Source organism: Archocentrus centrarchus, chromosome 8, assembly GCF_007364275.1.
Source record: "Archocentrus centrarchus isolate MPI-CPG fArcCen1 chromosome 8, fArcCen1, whole genome shotgun sequence".
In the NCBI taxonomy this organism is placed as follows: domain Eukaryota; kingdom Metazoa; phylum Chordata; class Actinopteri; order Cichliformes; family Cichlidae; genus Archocentrus; species Archocentrus centrarchus.
Window position 1 is genome coordinate 21,753,503 of NC_044353.1, and position 20,411 is coordinate 21,773,913.

The following is a 20,411-nucleotide window of genomic DNA, read 5'->3' on the forward strand; positions in this document are numbered from 1 at the left end:
TGTGTGTTTTAATCACATGATTCCTGTGATACTGTAGATACATGTATGCTAATAGCCGTTTACTGTTAGCTTGTCACTTTTGTCTCCCTAAAAACACTTGTGTTGGTTTTTGTGAGATTTAGTTTGTTTCGACTTCTATTGTATTTTATTCAACTTCTGTTGTGTTTTTTCCTATTTCCATTGTGTTTTATTCAACTTAAATTGTGTTTTGTGTGCTTTTACAATCTTTTTTCTGTTTGCTGGTGTTTTCCTAAGCTGTAGTGCATTTGTCCCGCCAGGGACACTGTAGAAATGTGTGAAATGAACACGTGTGTCTTCTGAAAAATGGAAAAGTTAATGAGAAGAGTCATTTTTAAGTTCATATAACTGCAACCTTAGCCTCTCGGATAAAATAACTACTTAAATAGCCCATTAGCTAAGCTTTCCAGAAGTTTCCAGGTCTTACTTAAGTAAAAGTGCAAATGCAGCACTGTCAAGAAAAAAAAAAAAAACAGAAGTGAAAGACTCATGATATGTCAGAGGATTTGGTAAACACACGATAGAGAGTAACGCTTTTCTGAGCTTTTTCATGGCAGCTTGTTAGTATTCTGGATATCTCTGAGGCTCCCAGTATCCATCACTGGTGCTGACTTCTTGACATGTCCTTTGAAAGTTTGATTTAGTTTCTTATTTACACCACTGCAGTGGACTGTGTTAATGGCACAATGAGTAATTGTAACAGACTTTGTCGACTATTCAGCACAAGCTAATTATGTTGTGGAAGGAATGATTTGTTGATAATGGAATTAAAAGCCTCATTGGAATGAGACAAAAGGATTACTGTGTAGGATAGACTGAATTCAGCAACACGTCTGTATGGAAAACTGTCCTATATTACTGTGTATAACATATTCTAACACTTTGATGCTTTTTTCTGAAAGGATTTACTTTTTTTTTACAACCAGCCTGTGGGGAGGAGAGGCGTCAGTGAGACCAATGTTACAAAGTTGCTGGTTGGAGTATAACTTTTAGTAAGAACAAGGTTGTTTCTGTCAAGATAGCAAGATAAATACCAGTGCAACTGCATGCAGTATCTTCTAGATAGACCTTCATTTCACTACTCATAAAAGAGTCATACTTCTTTCTCCTTCTGGACAGTAATAAAATGGCTGAGGTCATGACAGCAGACATATTTTAAGCAGGGTTCATGTCCGTGTTAGTAATATATTTGTTAGAACCTGGCTAAAACCTGTGGAAAAAGCAATTTATGTATTTTTATAGCATTAATAAATCAGCATGTTTTATCTCTCATGGAGGGAACCTATAAATCAATTTCGCTATTAATCTTACTTGGCTACATTAATGTTTGTTTTATGTTTCATATCAGGCTAAACCGCATATTACAGTTTATATTAAGATTTATATACTCTTTTCAGGAACAGATTTTTCAAAAGAAGATCAATACACAAAAAAATTATCTAGAAGTCACTGTTTATTCATCAGTAAAATATGCTAGAAAGGATATATGGCAAATGACACATTCCATATATTTGGCAGACATTTGTCAGTAATAAAAAAAAAAAGAAGATAATTCACATGGATAATAATAAAAGAAATTGATTGCAATCCACTAACTAATGAGGAAAGAATATGATTTGGTGAATTATTAAGAATTAAAATGATGCAGGAATGATTAAGGAATTAAAATGATGTAGAAATTATTGATCCTTGACCTGCTGCTATATCAGACATATGCTGGTCTCACTACAAACTGGGAGGTGAACTGGTCATCAGGACAGGGATAAGGAAGGACCTGAGTATCATTTGTAGAGATGGAAGCCATGTTGTCTTTGAAGTCTTGGACCTGACAGACATACTTGCCTTGGCAGATCAGCACAACCCGGTTATGAAAGAGGATGTTCCTTTGGGTGATGTAGCTTTGGGGAGCCAGCTTTGCCACAGGAAAAGACTCACAACTCAGACCACTGTTTGAACATTCATGCTTGTTCCTGAAGATATTTGCTTGCCACCTGATTGTGGTGTCCTTAAAGATCAGGCTGTTGTGGATAGGTGTGCTAAATGACTTGGTTCTGGTTTGGTATGGAGAAGGAGTGGGAACCATATAGCCATAGCTGCCACCATAGCCTGAGTAGCGATAATTATAGGCCTGCCTGTTGTTGTAAGGTCTGACCTGGGTTTGAACCGGTGAAGATGATTTTCTGCTTGAAGGCCCAAAAGTGATGCTCCAGGGTTCAGCAGTGTAAATTCTGGGCTGGTAATCATCATTTTCTTTGTTGAACTTTGGGTTTGTCAGATTACTGAACAGGAGCACATTAAACTGAAATGCTTTCAACATTTTATCAAGATACATGTTTTTGTGAGCAGTGTAGAGAGAGGAGCTGGACTCAATCCCATAGAGTTTCTCAGCAGGGATCATAGGGAAACGAATGTGTCTCAGCAGGTCAGACTGGGTTTCCAAACTGATGGAGTCACCCTTCTCAGTGATCCATCTCTCTGCAGACTCCAGCACAAAATACTCATCTGGCACCACCAAATCTGAGCGAGTAAGAAGAGCCCTAAGAAGCCCCACTGAGAGACTGGACCAAGCTGGAGACCCGGTCAGGTTTTGGTAGTTCCAGGCCATGTACTGAACACAGTTTTCCTGAAGGATTAAGTCCTTGGTCTCCGCTGCGTATTTGTAAAGGGACACCTGGTTGTGAAAGGAGGAGTCTTCTGGGAGGATTTTAGTAAATAGCCGGCCAATGTCTTCCATTAGCTGCTTTAACCCAAAATTAGAAGCCATTTGGTGGAGGCACAGCGCTGAGGAGAGGGTCACATCGATCTTACGGGTGTAAATGTACCTAATGAGAATCAGAGTGTTGAAGATTAGAATGTTTCATGTTTTAATTTATACATTTTTATATCATAATATATATCAAAATACCAACAGCAAAGCGCAAATCATGTATTGCAAATATAGCAAAATATTAGTTTCGTTATACCTAATGAATGAGGTGAAATGTGGCTGGCAGGACAGGCTGAGGTTGACTGTGATGGTAGCATCCCCCACTGAAGCATTAAAGAATGGGATTTGTGACAGGATCATTTTGTGTGCACAGATTGTTTTCTTAACCATCTCTGGGCTCCCATCCTCCTGTTTGTCTCCAGTAGGACTCTGCACTAAGATCAGGAAGTCACAGCCATCTCCACCGTCAAAGATTTGGCCAAGAAAGTCAGACAGACCGATGCTGTGGTCCAGTGAGTGTGTAGAATCACTGATGTCCACATTAGTGCCTGGAATAACATCATTAATGGAATGAACAAAGGAAGAATAATAGAATAATGATCACAGCACATAATGATTTAATGCTGTTATCTGCACAAAATTTGTCTTGTAGGAGTTTTGAAACTTACTTCCTGTTTCACAAACAACTCCAACATCCTCTTTATGGGTGCAGTCAGTTTCTCCCCAGCCTTTGAATTCACAAGTGACAAGATGGGTTTCTGTGCCGTTACAATTGATGTCATCCAGCCAAATAGGCCCCGGCGCTATGATGGAAATTTTTAAGGGAAGATATTTGTTTAAATTTCTAGCTATGACACTTAAAAATTGATCTTACAGAGTTGTGATTTATACATTTTTATGTATGTTAAACTTAATCTCAAACATTTTAGTACAATCATTTCACTGCCCTCTGCTGGAGGAATAATTGAATTTAAGGCACCTTGTCCGTAGTCCTTCCCAGTGACAATAGATTTGGCTCCAGGGAAATTGAGTTGACGACACAACACCTGGGCGTCAGCCATGCCCCAGTTGTCGTCACACACTGTTCCCCATTTCCCATCATGGTAGATTTCCACACGGCCCTCTGAAATGTTCTTGGAGCCAAATAGCCTCACATCACCTTCCCTTGGTTCATGGTGTGTTTCTGTATGAAATATACAAAAACAGGTGATGTGGACGACGGCCATGGTGACAGAAACCACATATTCTGCTCTTCATTCCAGGCTAATTGGTCATTGTCAAAATCTAATATTTAAAAGCCTCTAACATAGTCATAGCATACATGACAGCAACAACATTTTGTGAAATGCTTTCTCTCCAAAAATGGCGAACATTTTTAGGTTTTCACAAGAATGAGAAGTGCTTCGGATTACTCACTCAACACGCCAAATTTGAAGGCCCTTCCAGAAGCATGCAGAAGCAGAAGAAGCCAAAGAGCCCGTAGATTCTGATGTGTGAGCATTTTTAGCTTTTGGTGTAGGACTTAACAGACAGTTATAAAAAAGAAACAACATGAGAAGTCTGCTGTTAGCTGCCGTTGTTTCCATTATGGCACGTTGCAAAATCTGCTCAAATTACAAATTTCTAACCTAAATTTGTGCATGCAAAACAAATTAATGCTGTAAATTGAAACTTAAATCTAAACTCCTTGCACACAATAAATCCAGATTACCTTCTTTCTTGTTATGAAGCTGTGTTGTCCCCAGATGTGTTCCTGATTGTGTCCTGCACAACTCACTCCCTTTAAAGGACTATCAAAAAGGGAAGAGGGGTGGATGGGGCTAAATGTACAGCTATGCTCGTCTACTCCAGTTTCTGGGAGTTTCATTTCACATTGAAGCAGACTCCTCTTCTCCAAGTGCTTTTCCTAAGTTTCATTTCACGTTAAAAGCAGAAAAGCACACTGGCTGCTCAGACATGTTGAAACTTGTCTGAAGAACAATGTCTACCCTTTGTTTGAACACGTATTTGTATAAAGATGTATGCGTCAGCGTAATCACGAAAAACAGAAACGAGGATTTTCACTTCCCAGAATTAAAAAAAAATGCAAAACGTAAATAATTTTTCATCAAAACATCCTTTAAGAAGACCCTAATTTTAAGTTTTATGAAGACTTAAAAAAGACCTGTACAGAATAGTGAACAAATTAATGCCACTTAGAATGGAGAGAAAGAGAGAAAAAAACACAACCACCTTGACCTTGAGATTGTAAAATCCATAAAAATGTTAGTTTTTTTTTTGTTTGTTTGTTTATTTTTTTAGGGGAAAATACTTAGAGTCTGCTAAATCATTAATTTGTATAAGAAAAGGCAACGGTAATGTTTAATAACCGATGAAGAAGATGACACAAAAAGACATAAAATAGGATTCTGAAACTGCTGGAGTCATGTGTTCTCCAGGCTATAGTAACAATCCACTCTTTTCCAGACCAGCGACATTTCTGTGGAAGTTCTGGAACGGCCCAGCCGGAGTTCAGAGCTGAACCAGTGTGAGACTTTCTTGGGAGAAACTTGAAAATGGATGTGCAACAATACGTGCTATCCAGTTTGGCTGAACTTGGAATTATTTTAAGAAGACTGGGAGAAATGTCAAAAACAAAGCAGCCTGTGGGATCATTCCAAAAAACAGGTTTTTATATGAGGCCTTAAAGACAACTAAAGGTCAAACCTTGAGAGCAACACCAAATTGATAGACTGCTGAATAACTGAATATTGGAGGACAGGCCTCTGACTGATGCATTTGTCAGACAGGACGACAAAGTCAACCAAGAGTTTGATGTGATCTTTGTTTACATGTAGGGTTGGTACACAGTTCACACAGGTTCAGACACCTTCTACATTTTGCATCAGGGAAATTATTTTCTGACATTTTGGACAAATCACTTTATATTCCTGTGCATCACAGTGATTTTTACATGAGTTATTAACAGTTTAATTTTCCTCTGCATATTGTGTACCAAATAGTCCTGCACCGTTTACTTTATGTTTGTCCATCAGCTTATTTATTTATTTGCCATTTGTATAAGATGGCGCCGGTGAGGTCAGCAGCCGTCGTACCTGCTCCTACGCTTTGTTTGTATATATTAGGTTTAGCTCTAATTCTGGACTTTATAACTCCGCCTGCTCTGTGTCATATCACGTATGACAGACAGACTCTTTTTAATATCAGAATACAGCACTCTGGCTGTATTCTGACACCTTTTTCTCCCGACCCGACTTGGCCTCGGGAGATCCAGCGTTTCCAGTGGGCCAGCTCAAACAAAGGACGCGGAGCACCCAGGTCACGGACAAGGCCCCGAGGGAAAAGAGCCGGCGTAAGAGAGAGGCTGAGGCGCAGAGCGCACCAAACGCCACTGCCGAGCATCCTGTTGGCTAATGTCCAGTCACTGGATAACAAGCTGGACGAACTCAGGGCCAGGATACAGTTTCAGAGGGACATAAGGGACTGCAACATCATCTGTCTCACGGAGACATGGCTGACTCCCCTCATACCGGACCACGCCGTACAGCCGTCGGAGTTCTTCAGTGTTCATCGCACGGACAGAACGAGTGAGTCTGGAAAATCAAGAGGAGGAGGTGTGTGCCTAATGATTAATAACAACTGGTGTGACAGTAGGAATGTTGTCCTTCTGAAACAATCATGTTCACCTAACCTGGAGCTCCTAACCCTGAAATGCCGTCCCCACTACCTGCCCCGCGAGTTTACTTCGGTCATCTTCAGCGCCGTCTATATTCCACCTCAGGCGGACACCGACACTGCACTATCCGAGCTACATGAGGCGATTTCCACCTATCAGGCTAACCAGCGTGATGCGGCTCTCATCGTAGCCGGGGACTTTAACAGTGCAAACTTGAAAAAGGTGATACCGGAATTGATTCAACACATCGACTGCCCCACCAGAGGAGAGAGGACCCTAGACCACTGCTATTCTCCATTCAAAGATGGCTACAAAGCAAAGCCTCTTCCGCCTTTTGGGAAGTCTGACCACACCTCTGTGCTTCTCATGCCGAAATACAAACAACGGCTCAGGCAGGAACCCCCTGCTGTGAGAGAAGTGACACGGTGGTCTGATCAAACAGAGGCCGCTCTGCAGGGTGCGTTGGATTCAACCGACTGGGACATGTTTCGCAGCAGCGCGGGCGGAGACATCGAGGAGTTTACGGAAACTGTTGTGGGATTTATTGGGAAAGTTGTTGAAGACACTTCACTTAGGAGGACCATCAGGACTTTTCCCAACCAGAAGCCGTGGGTGGATAAATCTGTCCGCGACGCCCTGAGGTCCCGCACCGTTGCCTACAACTCCGGCCTCGCCTCTGGGAACATGGAGGACTACAAGGTTGCATCATACAACGTCCGCAGAGCGGTGAAAGAGGCTAAACATCGCTACGGCCGCAGACTGGAACAGCAACTACAACAGTCAGACCCCAGGGGACTGTGGCAGGGACTACGCACCATCACGGACTACAAAGCACCACACACACACCCGGTGAGTGCCGACGCTTCTCTGGCTGATGAACTCAACATCTTCTTTGCGCGCTTTGAGTCGGGAAGCCGACAGCCCGCGGCGCTCCCGGCCGGAGGGGCGGAGACACTCACTGTGACGGAGCGCGACGTGAGGAGGGCGTTTAGACGTGTAAACACCAGGAAAGCGGCTGGACCAGACGATATTAGTGGACGTGTCCTTAAGACCTGCGCTGACCAGCTGGCACCTGTGTTTACACTGATATTCAACCTCTCACTGAAACTGTGTGTGATTCCCACCTGCTTTAAAAAGTCCATCATAGTCCCTGTCCCAAAGAAACCACACCCCAGCAGCCCAAATGAGTTTAGGCCAATAGCACTCACCTCTGTGGTGATGAAGTGTTTTGAGAGACTCATCAAGACATTCATCACCTCCTCACTGCCCACCACCCTCGACCCACTACAGTTTGCATACCGGCCAGACAGATCCACAGATGACGCCATATCCTTCCTCCTCCACAAGACCCTTTCACACATAGACACTGGTAAGGCGAACTATGTGAGAGTGCTGTTTGTAGATTACAGCTCAGCATTCAACACCATAGTTCCCTCCAGGCTGGTCTCTAAGCTGCTGGACCTGGGCCTGGGCCCATCCCTGTGCAGGTGGGTTCACAGCTTCCTGACCAGCAGACCACAGGTGGTACGAGTGGGTCACCTCACCTCATCCTCCCTCACCCTCAACACTGGATCCCCCCAAGGCTGTGTGCTCAGCCCTCTGCTGTACTCACTGTACACCCATGACTGCGAGGCCACGTCAGAGTCCAACGTCATCATCAAGTTTGCTGACGACACTGCTGTTGTGGGACTAATCTCTCACAATGAGGAGACAGCCTACAGGAGAGAGGTCTCCCGCCTGGAGAACTGGTGCCAGGAGAACCACCTCCTGCTCAACGTCAGCAAAACAAAGGAACTGATCGTGGACTTCAGCAGGAAGCAGCAGAGGGACTACCATCCACTTGTCATCAGTGGTGCTGAGGTGGAAAGAGTGGACACCTTCAAATACCTGGGAGTGACCATCTCACACGACCTGTCCTGGACTCATCACATAAACATCACTGTGAAGAAGGCCAGACTCAAGGTGCTCAGGAACTTTTACACCTGCACCATCGAGAGCATCATGCGTGGGAGCATCACCACCTGGATGGGAAACTGCACCAAGCAGGACTTCATGGCCCTAAAAAGGGTGGTTCGTTCAGCTGAACGGACCATCAGAACCACCCTCCCCAACCTGCAGGACATTTACACCAAGCAGTGCAGGCTGAGGGCCATGAAGATCCTAAAACAGCCCAGCCACCCCGGACACTCTCTCTTCTCCCTGCTCCCATCAGGCCGGCGTTACCGCTGCCTGAGGACTAAGACTGAAAGGTTGAAGAAGAGTTTTTACCCACAAGCCATCCGTCTGCTCAACTCTGAGCCCTAACTGGACCATTATTGCACAATGTAAATATTATAATTTAAAAAGTGTGTATAGTGTATAGTATATAGAGTATAGTGTATAGTGTGAATTACTTTTTTTTATTTTTATTCTTCTTATTTATATGTGTGTGTATATATGGTTGCAGGTACAAAATACATTTCACTGTGCATTGTACTGTGTATAACTGTGCATGTGACAAATAAACACTATCTTATCTTATCTTATCTTATAAAGGCTTTCATATCACATTACATATTTGCATCTGTATGTAGCAGTATGTGACAAATACATTTGAAATTGATCTCTATTATAGTTAATTATTTGTATGGCTGAATAGTTTTTATGCACTCTGAGTATTTAACTTGGTTATATAGACACTTCTTATTTCATGGGTTTCATGTCTAGGTAATTCCACATTAAAATCTATATTATAATATTTTCTTATGAGGCACACACTGGAAAAAAGTTCCATAATACACAGAAAAGGATTCTAACACTGTATATGTCCTATTACAAAAGAAAAAAAGTGCAGGAAAGGACAGTGATATTTATTCAGAGGTCGATCTGTTACCAGTCATAAGACTAGTCAGATAAGTTGGTCATCAAACAAACTGGACATACTGAATTACTGTGTCTGGCTCTGGTGTTGCATCAGAGATACTCTGATCTTACTATATACAAGCAGGAGTACTGGCCATGAGCGCGAGGATCGAACCTGCACTGATAGGAGCCAGATTGTCTTTGAAGCTCTCAAACGGTGAGATATAGCTGCCTTGGCTCATCACTAGGCGTTGATTATGAAAGAGGATGCTGCTTTGCTGGGTAACACGACCTTTGGGGAAACAGCCATGCTACAGCAAACAACTGCAGGTCACACTGCCGACCTTGTTTGAACATTCATACTGGTTTTTGAAGATGTTTTCATACCAGTGGACCATTCTTGTTCTTCTTCCGGCTGCATCCTTTAGGATTTGCCACAGTGGATCATCTTCCTCCATCTCACCCTATCCCCAGCATCCTCCTCTGTCACACCAATCCTGCTATCCTTTTGTCACAAATCACCTCTGACACTCGTCTCTGCCCACTCCACCCTGCCTGCACCCTCCTCTTCAGTTTTTTTTTTGTGCACTGTCCATTGCTTTGGATGGCTGACCCCAGGTATTTGAATCCATCTACCTGAACTCTCTACTCATTGCACTTTCATGTTTCCCCTGGTCTTCTCATTCACAGTGTAAATTCAACAGTGTTCTTTGTTGAACTTTGGGTTTGTCAGATTACTGAACAGGAGCACATTAAACTGAAATGCTTTCAACATTTGATCACGATACGTATTTTTGTGAGCGGTGTAGAGAGAGGAGCTGGACTCAATCCCATAGAGTTTCTCAGCAGGGATCATAGAGAAACGAATGTGTCTCAGCAGGTCAGCATGGGTTTCCAAACTGATGGAGTCACCCTTCTCAGTGATCCATCTTTCTGCAGATGAGCAGTGATTACATGGTGACTAACGTCTGCACAAAAGGGCATTTTTGATACTTACTTCCTGTTTCACAAACAACTCCAACATCCTCTTTATGAGTGCAGTCAGTTTCTCCCCAGTCTTTGAATTCACAAGTGACAAGATGGGTTTCTGTGCCTTTACAATTGATGTCATCCAGCCAAAAAGGCCCCGGCAGTATAACACAAAAAAAGTTAATTATCTCACAATAACATACTATTGCACTCTCCTGCCACTTTATCAGGTACACCTTGCTGGCACCGCATTGGATCTACTTTTGATTTAGAACTGCCTTGTTCACGCTATAAATTGGACAAGGTGCTGACATGATAGCATCACACAGTAGCTGCAGATTTCTTGACTGAAAACCGATCATGCAACTTTTCCTTGCCACCAGCTTTGTGACATGGCATATTATCTTGCTGGAAACAGCCATCAAAAGACGGGTACACTGTGGTGATAAAGGGATGGGCATGGTCAGCAATAATATTCAGGTAGGCTGTGGTGTTTAAACAAGGTTCAGTTGTTACTAAGAGACCCAAAGTGTGTCAAGAAGATATGGCCCATACTATTACACCACCAGCAGCAGACTGAACCATTGATACAAGGCAGGACTCTGCACTTAATGATTATTAATCTCTTCCTCTCTTCCACAGCATGTCTTTTGTATTTTCTCCCTCCCCTCATCCCCAACTGGTCGCAGCAGATGACTGCCCCTCTCTGAGACTGGTTGTACCGGAGGTTTCTTACTGTTAAAGGGTTTTTTTCGTTCACACTGTCACCGAGTGCTTGCTCATAGGGGGTCGTTCTGACTGTTGGGATTTTCTCTGTATTATTGTAGGGTCACACTCACTCACACACTCACACAAAGGTTGGTGAAAGGTTGTTCGTCTCTCTGTGTTGGCCCTGTGACAGGCTGGCGACCTGTTCAGGGTGTACCCTGCCTCTCGCCCTATGACAGCTGGGATAGGCTCCAGCCCCCCCGCGACCCTGACCAGGATAAGCGGAAGTGAATGGATGGATGGATGGATATTGTAGGGTCTTTACCTACCTTGATTTGGCACTATATAAATTTAATTTAATTTAATTATTGATAAATGGCCATTTTGAGTTTTGTAGTCTAGCTTGTTTCATGATTTTATTCTCAATCATTTTTCAGTCTCTATTTGAATCCAAACCCTGCCTGTCACACAGCCACATATGACAGACCCTACCACTAAATTTTGCAGCAGAAATAGAGACTCATTAGACAGGGCAACATTTTTGTACTTTTATTGTCCAATTTTTGTCAAGCCCATACAAACTGCAGACTGGGTGACATAGAGTAACACAGCATGAACAGAGTGACTCAGTCTTGACAGTTTGAGTCTGCAAATTGCAAACAGGGTGACACATGGTGACACAAAGAGTGTCATCTTGTGTCACCCTGTGACAGAGTGAGTGGTCATGTGTGGTTTTTTTGTTATTGTAGCTGTAGAGAGTTGAAATCATCTCACTTCTGAGGTGGAGTATCAAAGCGGATAAAGAGAAAAGCAGTCACTCCTAAAGTTTTTGTTTGTTTGTTTGTTTTGTTGTATTTGTGAATTTGACTGTCATTTAAGCATGTTTGTGAGTTATGTGCAGTTTCATGTGTTATGGTACCATTCCACAGCAGGATTTAAGAAGGCAGCCCATTCTTAATTTATAGGGTTTAATGTGATGTTGGCCCACCTTTTGCAGCTATAACAGCTTCAATCTGTTCTGGGAAGGCTTTCCACAAGGCTTAGGAGTGTGTTTGTAGAACTTTTTTGACCATTCTTCCAGAAGCACATTTATGAGGCTAGACACTGAAGCTGGACGAGAAGGCCTGGCTTACAGTCTCCACTCTAATTCATCCCAAAGGTGTTCTATAGACCCTTTTACTGTTTGTAAACAATGATGACGTAGGTAGCGATGCGTGCGCATTTTGGAAACGGAAATACGATGGAGTTCAGTAGCGTTTCAATCTACGAAAGGCTATTTCAATCTACAAGAAGGGATTAGCAACGAAATTACCTCTGCCTGCAGAGGTGGGCCTTGAGTAATTGGAGCCACCTGGGCTCAGTAATTTAAGCAGGGCTCCACTAACTATTCTCCCCTCTCTGCTTCTCCAGGTAACCATGGTTTGTCTTTTGTTTTAGTTTGTCTTTGGGTTGTCCGGTCTTTAAGTCTGACGTCATTTCCGGGTCCACGTGCTCTTAAATAAACAGCAATGGCATAACCAATTACTGTTCACTGTTAAAGATCATTGTAACATACCTTTATCAACTGCAGTCATTTCCGCTTCTCATTCTCATCAGTCAACTGACAGCTGAGTGTGTTTTTTTTTTTTTTGAGTCGGATTGGTTAAAACAACCATTGCCACGTGACAGTTTGGACCCGGAAATGGAATTCTACGTCATCACTTAACAACCAGATATTCATCCAGATTTCTACATACATGTCCACTCACATATACACTGCATACACTGGACATACTGACATATTCACATCCCATATTTATCTTTCTTTTTGGTTTGTAAATTTTTCAATAAAACTGATTGGCCTCTATACCTTTGCCTCCCCTCATTCTTTGTTACGGGCCGTGAGCCAGCCTGTGACAGTGATTAGAGAAAAAAAAATTCATAACCATCTCAAAGACTTATCTTCATGTTCAGCTGCTTTCAGCACTGCTGGGGATTGTTTAGACTTTCTTGCTCCAGTTGATCTTAACTTCAGTTAACTTCAATGGTTACTTCCTCCAACAATGTGTTTATTAGAGCCCATTCCCACTAGACTGCTCAAAGAACTCTTTCCATTTACTGATGCTTCAATCTTAAAAATGATCAGTCTCATTGTACATCCTGTATAATGACAATAAAGGCATTCTATTCTGTTCTATTATTAGTTGGCTATCTACCACAGGCCTTCAAGGTGGCTGTAATTAAACTGCTACTTTAAAAAGCCATCACTTCACCCAGCTGTCTTAGCTAATTATAGGCCAATCTCCAACCTTCTTTTTCTCCGAAAAATCCTTGAAAGAGTAGTTGTAAAACAGCTAACTGATCATCTGCAGAGGAACGGTTTATTTGAAAAGTTTCAGTCAGGTTTCAGAATTCATCGCAGTACAGAAACAGCATTAGTGAAGGTCACCAATGATCTTCTTACAGCCTCTGAGAGTGGACTCATCTCTGTTCTTGTCCTGTTGGACCTCAGTGCTGCTTTTTGATACTGTTGACCATAACATGTTATTACAGAGATTAGAGCATGCCATAGATATTAAAGGTACTGCACTGCAGTGGTTTGAATCATATTTATCTAATTATATGATTATCCAATTTGTTCATGTAAATGGGGAGTCTTCTTCACACACTAAGGTTAATTATGGATTTCCACAGGGTTCTGTGCTAGGAACAATTTTATTTAGATTACACATGCTTCCCTTAGGCAGTATTAGAAGGCGTTGCATACATTTTCATTGTTATGCAAATGATACTCAGCTTTATCTATCCATGAAGCCAGATGACACACATCAATTAGTTAGACTACAGGAATGTCTTAAAGACATTAAGGCCTTGATGACCTCTAATTTCCTGCTTCTAAATTCAGGTAAAACTGAAGTTTCTGTACTCGGCCCCACAAATCTTAGAAACATGGTGTCAAACCAGATACTTACTCTGGATGGCATTACTTTGGCCTCCAGTAACACTGTGAGAAAACTGGAGTCATTTTTGACCAGGATATGTAGGACCGCTTTTTTGCATTTGCTCAATAATTCTAAAATTAGAAAAATCCTTTCTCAGGCTGATGATGAAAACCTCATTCATGCATTTATTACTTCTAGGCTGGACTATTGTAATTCATTATTATCAGGCTGCCCTAAAAGCTCCCTGAAAAGCCTTCAGCTGATCCAAAATGCTGCAGCTAGAGTACTGCCCATATTGGCTTCTATTCATTGGCTCCCTTTTAAATCTAGAATAGAATTTAAAATCCTTCTCCTCACATACAAGGTGTTGAATAATCAGGACCCAGCTTATCTTAAAGACCTTATAGTCCCATATCACCCCAATAGAGCACTTCACTCTTAGACTGCTCACTTACTTGTGGTTCCTAGGATACTTAAGAGTAGAATTGGAGGCAGAGCCTTCAGCTTTCAGGCCCCTCTTCTGTGGGACCAGCTTCCAGCTTGGATTCAGGAGAGAGACACCATCTCTATTTTTAAGATTAGGTTAGGGTTAGGCAACACAGCTCAGCACCCTGAACACACCATCCCCACTGTCAAACATGGTGGTGGCAGCATCATGGTTTGGGCCTGGTTTTCGTCAGCAGGGACAGGGAAGATGGTCAAAATTGATGGGAAGATGGATGGGGCCAAATACAGGACCATTCTGGAAGAAAACCTGTTGGAGTCTGCAAGAGACCTGAGACTGGGACGGAGATTTATCTTCCAACAAGACAATGATCCAAAACATAAAGCCAAATCTACAATGGAATGGTTCACAAATAAACGTATCCAGGTGTTGGAATGGCCAAGTCAAAGTCCAGACCTGAATCCATCGAGAATCTGTGGAAAGAGCTGAAGACTGCTGTTCACAAACGCTCTCCATCCAACCTCACTGAGCTTGAGCTGTTTCGCAAGGAAGAATGGGCAAGAATTTCAGTCTCTTGATGTGCAAAACTGATAGAGACATACCCCAAGCAACTTGCAGCTGTAATTGCAGCAAAAGGTGGCGCTACAAAGTATTAACGCAAGGGGGCCGAATAATATTGCACACCCCACTTTTCAGTTTTTTATTTGTTAAAAAAGTTTGACACATCCAATAAATTTCATTCCACTTCACGATTGTGTCCCACTTGTTGTTGATTCTTCACAAAAATTAAAATTTTATATTTTATGTTTGAAGCCTGAAATGTGGCAAAAGGTTGAAAAGTTCAAGGGGGCCGAATACTTTCGCAAGGCACTGTAGTTCGGGCTGGATCAGGTAACCCTGAACCAACCCTTAGTTATGCTGCTATAGGCCTAGGCTGCTGGGGGTTCCCATAATGCACTGTTTGTTCTCATTCACCTTTTTTACTCAGTTTGTACTTCACTCTGTATTTAATTATTAGTTATAATTAATCTCTGTCTCTCTTCTCTCTGAGCCTGGTTCTGCTGGAGGTTTCTTCCTGTTAAAAGGGAGTTTTTCCTTTCCACTGTTGCCAAATATTTGCTCATATGTGGTCATTTTGACTGTTGGGTTTTCTCTGTATTACTGTAAAGTCCTTACAATATAAAGTACCTTGAGGTGACTGTTGGTTGTGAGTTTAGCGCTATACAAATAAAATTGTATCGAATCCTACAGCTAGCACGATTTACCTTTTTAATCCCACACTTAAAATGAATTTATTTGTCATCCATTTTTATGTGTAGGAATTTATTGATGAGGTCATTTAGCAGTTTGGATGCTGAAGAATTGTGACTGCTAATAAAATTATTTATGCTCTAAGCCTGAAATCTATTTTGTGTTAACCCTATATAAACATGCAAAAAGGATGTGATTAATTAAGAATAAAATATCTCTGCCAAATTTTTCTCTTTCAGAAACATGAAACAAACAGATTTCCCTGAGCTTTGTTAAGTGTAGTTAACATGAGTCCTAAGATAATCCACAGTTTAACAATAATCAATGGTGACAACAGTTTGTGTCCCAACAAGTCTCGACTCTGTTGGTTCACCGACAGGGAAGTTGCAGATTGCCCTCTAGTGGACAAATTATGCAACATCAGCACCCATAAAATGGTCTCAACTTTACATTTTCAGTAATCAGCAAATAGCCAGCATCAGTCAGGCTGAAAGATTAAGCTTTAATTAAAGAACAAATTAACTGTTACAAGTCAAGATGTAATTTAGAGTGGTATCTGTGTATCTTCTAGTTGTTTACAATTATTGTAGGAAAAGAAAGTAAGCAAGTAAATTGTCCACCAGTGAAAATAAGACATCATCATGGCATCAAAACTAACAAGTTTAGGTAAAGCGTAAAGCGTAAACAAGGCTTGCTAACATTCATGTAGCTTTAATTTCACTCGGTCATGTGGAGGGTAATGTGACATTTATGAACAAGCTGAGAACAGGACTGGAGTTTCAGTGACAGCTGTTCTTTGTTTTTTATGACTTTGCTTGCTTATAATGCAGCATGGAAGAAAAAAAATGCAATGCATTCCACTAAATAAGTGCTCTCAACATGCTGAACAATTATTTTATATCACTTATTGTGAAAAAATGTGATTGTTTCTTCAGAAAATGCTTTTGCTTACTTTTATTGTTTTTCCCTTCTCGTAGACCAATGATGTTATTGCCATGAGGACCGCTGTCCTGTGATGGCTCTCAGTAAAGAAGAGACAGAAATACTGAGGTCCGAAACCCATACTGCCAAATCTAATATCACAGATCAGGGTTATGAGGTGAGGCCAAAATACATCTAATACATGATTAGGACAATAAAAAAACAGAAAAACAAATAACACATTTATATAAAAAAAACAAAAAGCAAAGATGCCACAAATCTTTAAAAGTTTTTCAGTTAAGAGAATTTAAATTGTTTTCCAGGAATGACTTCAAATAGTAAACATGGACATAGCGTCATTGATGCGAAGCACCTGAAACCAGTGCTGAGAGTTTCAGGTCAGGACCATAAAACGGAGGTTTAGGCAGAGATCTAATCATGCTGCTTTGAGCCATCTACAGGTGAAGAAAACACCTGTACGTACACACTTGTGCCACTTGCAGGGAAGCTGATGTTCTGGGTCAATTTTATACCTACCCAGTTAAACACCAGGAGGAAACAAATAAAATCCCAGAGAGAGGTACATTAGGAGGGGCATCCTGTGTACAAATCGGTGCCAAATCAAATGGATCTACACACCTTGGCGAGCTCCTATTGAGCCCAACAAATCTTAATTCCTAAATCCCACAGAATGTACCATTACTGACAGTTACTTTGAGACCATCATGTCTGCATGCAGAGATTTGGGAAAAAAGACTCTGACCTCTAACAAAAAAGGTCAGTGAGTGAGTTATAAATCCAGTTTCATAAGGAGCTTCACATCAAAAAAAGAGAGAAACTGCTACATACAGTATGCATCACTATGGTTGCTTCAGTTGTTAGTCTGTGTCCTTTTCCACTTGTCTTTATTCAGACCAGTGGAACAGTCTGTATACAGACAGAGTCAAACAAACAGGGTTTAATGCTTTATGAGGTTCATTTTAGAGTACATAACTACTCTCTATAACCAGAGTCTACATTTCTGTAGATGTGCTTTTAACCCTTCCCAATGATTATCAGTGGTACTTATTTTCAGTATGGATGTAATACTTCCTCTGACCACAAAGTGGTCCTGCTGCACTTCAAATTTCACATACATCAGCATCATCATATTACACTGAAAAAAAAAATCGGGTGGTTCAGTGTAAAAAAGTTCAGTAACAAGTTGCACAGCTTTTTTGAGTTTACTCAAAAAACATAGGACCATTTAGTTGTCATTTAGCTGACACAACAAGTACACAGTTCAAAATCTTAAGTTGACAGAACTTTATCATTCAGACTTTTGAGTTGCCTCAACTTATTTATTTCTCTTGGGTCAAAGTTGGTCCAACTTTTCTCCAAGATGAAATATTGAGTTAGTGCAGCTTTTTATAGTTGTTGGGTCAACTTAATGTCACTCATTAGAGTCCAGTTGGTCCGGCTGTTATTTAAAATATGAAGTAGTTATTTGTCTCACTCATTGTATTCTCTCACAGTAAGTTGGCCCAACATAATAATATAATATATTTTACATAATATTACAGTGTGGTTACTCCAAAATTAAATACAAAAAAATTTAATGAAAGACTGAATCTCTGAATCAGATGGTTGAATTACCTCCTCAGTATGCAGTCAAGTTCTCCAGAGTCCTGCTAATGACTTCTATATTTGACTCAGGTGTGTTGTATCAGGAACACATCTAAAACCTGCGGGACACTGGCCTCGAGGCCTGGAGTTGCCCACCCCTGCTCTAAGGCATTTACTCCAGGAGGCCATTTGCTTTCTTGTACTCTGTATAACTCCCCGTATAAATCCCGCCACGAAACCTGCTTCATCTCCAGTGAGTTTTTGTAAAGTTGTGGGAGTACTACCGAAGTGCAGTTGTTTTCCGTTGGTCTCAAACCACCGCCCTGCCAAGACGGGGCAGCGAGAGAGTCGTACCACGAGCCGACACAACACTTGAGAGCAACTTGGGGGTCAGTATCTTGCCCCAGGATACTTTGGCACCGGCCCAGAGCAGCCAGAATCAACCTTCCAACCTTCCAGTTAACAGGTGACCTTCTCTACACCTCCTGACCTACAGCGACATGAGTTGTTTAAAAATCTGCTTTTTTACTGTTTGTGCTGTTTGCTAATTCCAAAGCTTAGATTTTAGAAATCAGAATAAAACAAAAGGTTTAAGCCACTCTATTTGACATTTACAGGAATTACTGTATTATACTGACACAATAAAAGCATTTGAATTAATAAATTGTGTTTCCTTGTTGGTAAATAAAATAATAACACACTGTTTGTGTTGCTGAAAACATAAATTCAAAGTGACTGAAGAGAACCTGTAAAATCTTTGCTGAGGAGCACACAGAGGAGGAGAATTGATTCAGTCTTTCTACCATAGTTAAATACATTAAAAATACTGATACAGTCCATGCTGTGCCATATTTGTACACTAGAGAGCAGAAATTCCTAATTATACCAAGCATAGAAACTGGTTTCAATGTTGGTTGTAAACATGCAAATAAACCTTCACACTCAGTTAGTGAAGCATCAGCTCTCTGCTGCTCCCTCTCTGCCTGTCCAGGATGCACCTGCAGGTCTCAGGATCTCGTTTCTAACTTCATGTAAATGAAGAAGAATGAGATGGAACTGTCCCTGACTGGAAATGTTTCATTTTACGATAATTTACTAAATCAGAGGCAGTAACTGAATGCTGGTTTGGTTTGGTTAAGAGTAGCATTGGTTATCAGAGAAACTTTAAATGGAGGTCCAGCTGTGCGACTCATGTTTCCTGCAGCTCTGCTGCTGTCACATGAAGGTTTGCTCTCAAGGTTATTCTTGTTGAACATTTGCCGTTATTCATCTTTTGTCTAATTTTCCTCTCATTTCCTCTTTTAAGTTTTTTTTCACAGGTTAAAGTTTCAAGTTGAAAGTTTGTTAAAATTGCCTCCAATTGTTTTGGGGCATCACATTTACAAACAGTCTGACATTATGAGCCCATTGTTGTGGAACGTCAGCACAAGTCTCTGACGACTCTTCTTTCACTTCAGATATCCACAATTTACCAAATCATGGAAATCAGAGCTCAGACAGACACTGTCTACTTAATGTCACTGAAAACTGTCAAGGATCCAATTGTGTGTAGAAAGTATAAAAGTAAAATATAATTAAAATTAAAAAACAGCAAAATTACAGTAAGATGATATTATAATGGGGTGACAGTTGTGACACATCAGCAACACCACTAGTTACAAATGCAGTGAGGATGAAAAGCTCCTCCTCCTCATAGTTGTATTAAATGGCTCCTCCAGCACCTCCTCTCTTCACCTTACAAAAGCAGTAACATCTCTTTCAGAGTTACAGGTTTATTCTGGGCTCACACTGACAACATGCTGGTGACTCTCTGTGCTCTCATCACTGCTCTAACATGTAAACACTTTGACTTATACTGCAGACTTACACACAGATGTCAGTGTGTTTCTCTTGACTCCATGTCTTCTTGTTGTCTGCAGGTGTGAGTGGTGTGACGGTGGTGACACAGAAACCTGTTGTATCAGTGAGGAGAGGAGAGACAGCCACCATGGACTGTAACCTGGGGACTGTTACTAACACTGTCTATTGGTATAAACAGATTCCAGGAGGAGTTCCTCAGTATGTGCTGAGGTTTCATCATAGCAATAGTTCTCCAAGCTATGGCTCTGGGTTCTCTGCTCCAAAATTCACATCCACTCATCAGTCAACAACAGATTATCGTTTGATCATCAACAATGTGGAGGAGGGAGACTCTGCAGTCTATCACTGTCACACATGGGATAACTCTGCTAATGAGTACGTATCACAGTGATTTACACTGTGACAAAAACCTCCTCACTGATACTTTTTTTTTCAGACTGTCACACATGCTGATAACAAAGACATCAAGAAAACTCAGTGTAAACACAC

The 20,411-nt window shown here is 41.3% G+C and overlaps 1 protein-coding gene across 1 annotated transcript; it reads right to left on the minus strand.

Annotated features, from left to right (window-relative positions):
- Window positions 1-1,482: 1,482 nt before the first annotated feature.
- Window positions 1,483-4,684, minus strand: LOC115784543 (galectin-3-binding protein A-like). The gene is made up of 6 exons (XM_030735807.1): window positions 4,437-4,684; window positions 4,142-4,246; window positions 3,705-3,908; window positions 3,394-3,528; window positions 2,982-3,273; window positions 1,483-2,840 (listed from the first exon to the last, which is right to left on the minus strand). Exons 2-6 carry the CDS (start codon window positions 4,224-4,226, stop codon window positions 1,724-1,726), a joined length of 1,833 nt encoding a protein of 610 aa, XP_030591667.1. The 5' UTR covers window positions 4,227-4,246; window positions 4,437-4,684; the 3' UTR covers window positions 1,483-1,723.
- Window positions 4,685-20,411: the final 15,727 nt, after the last annotated feature.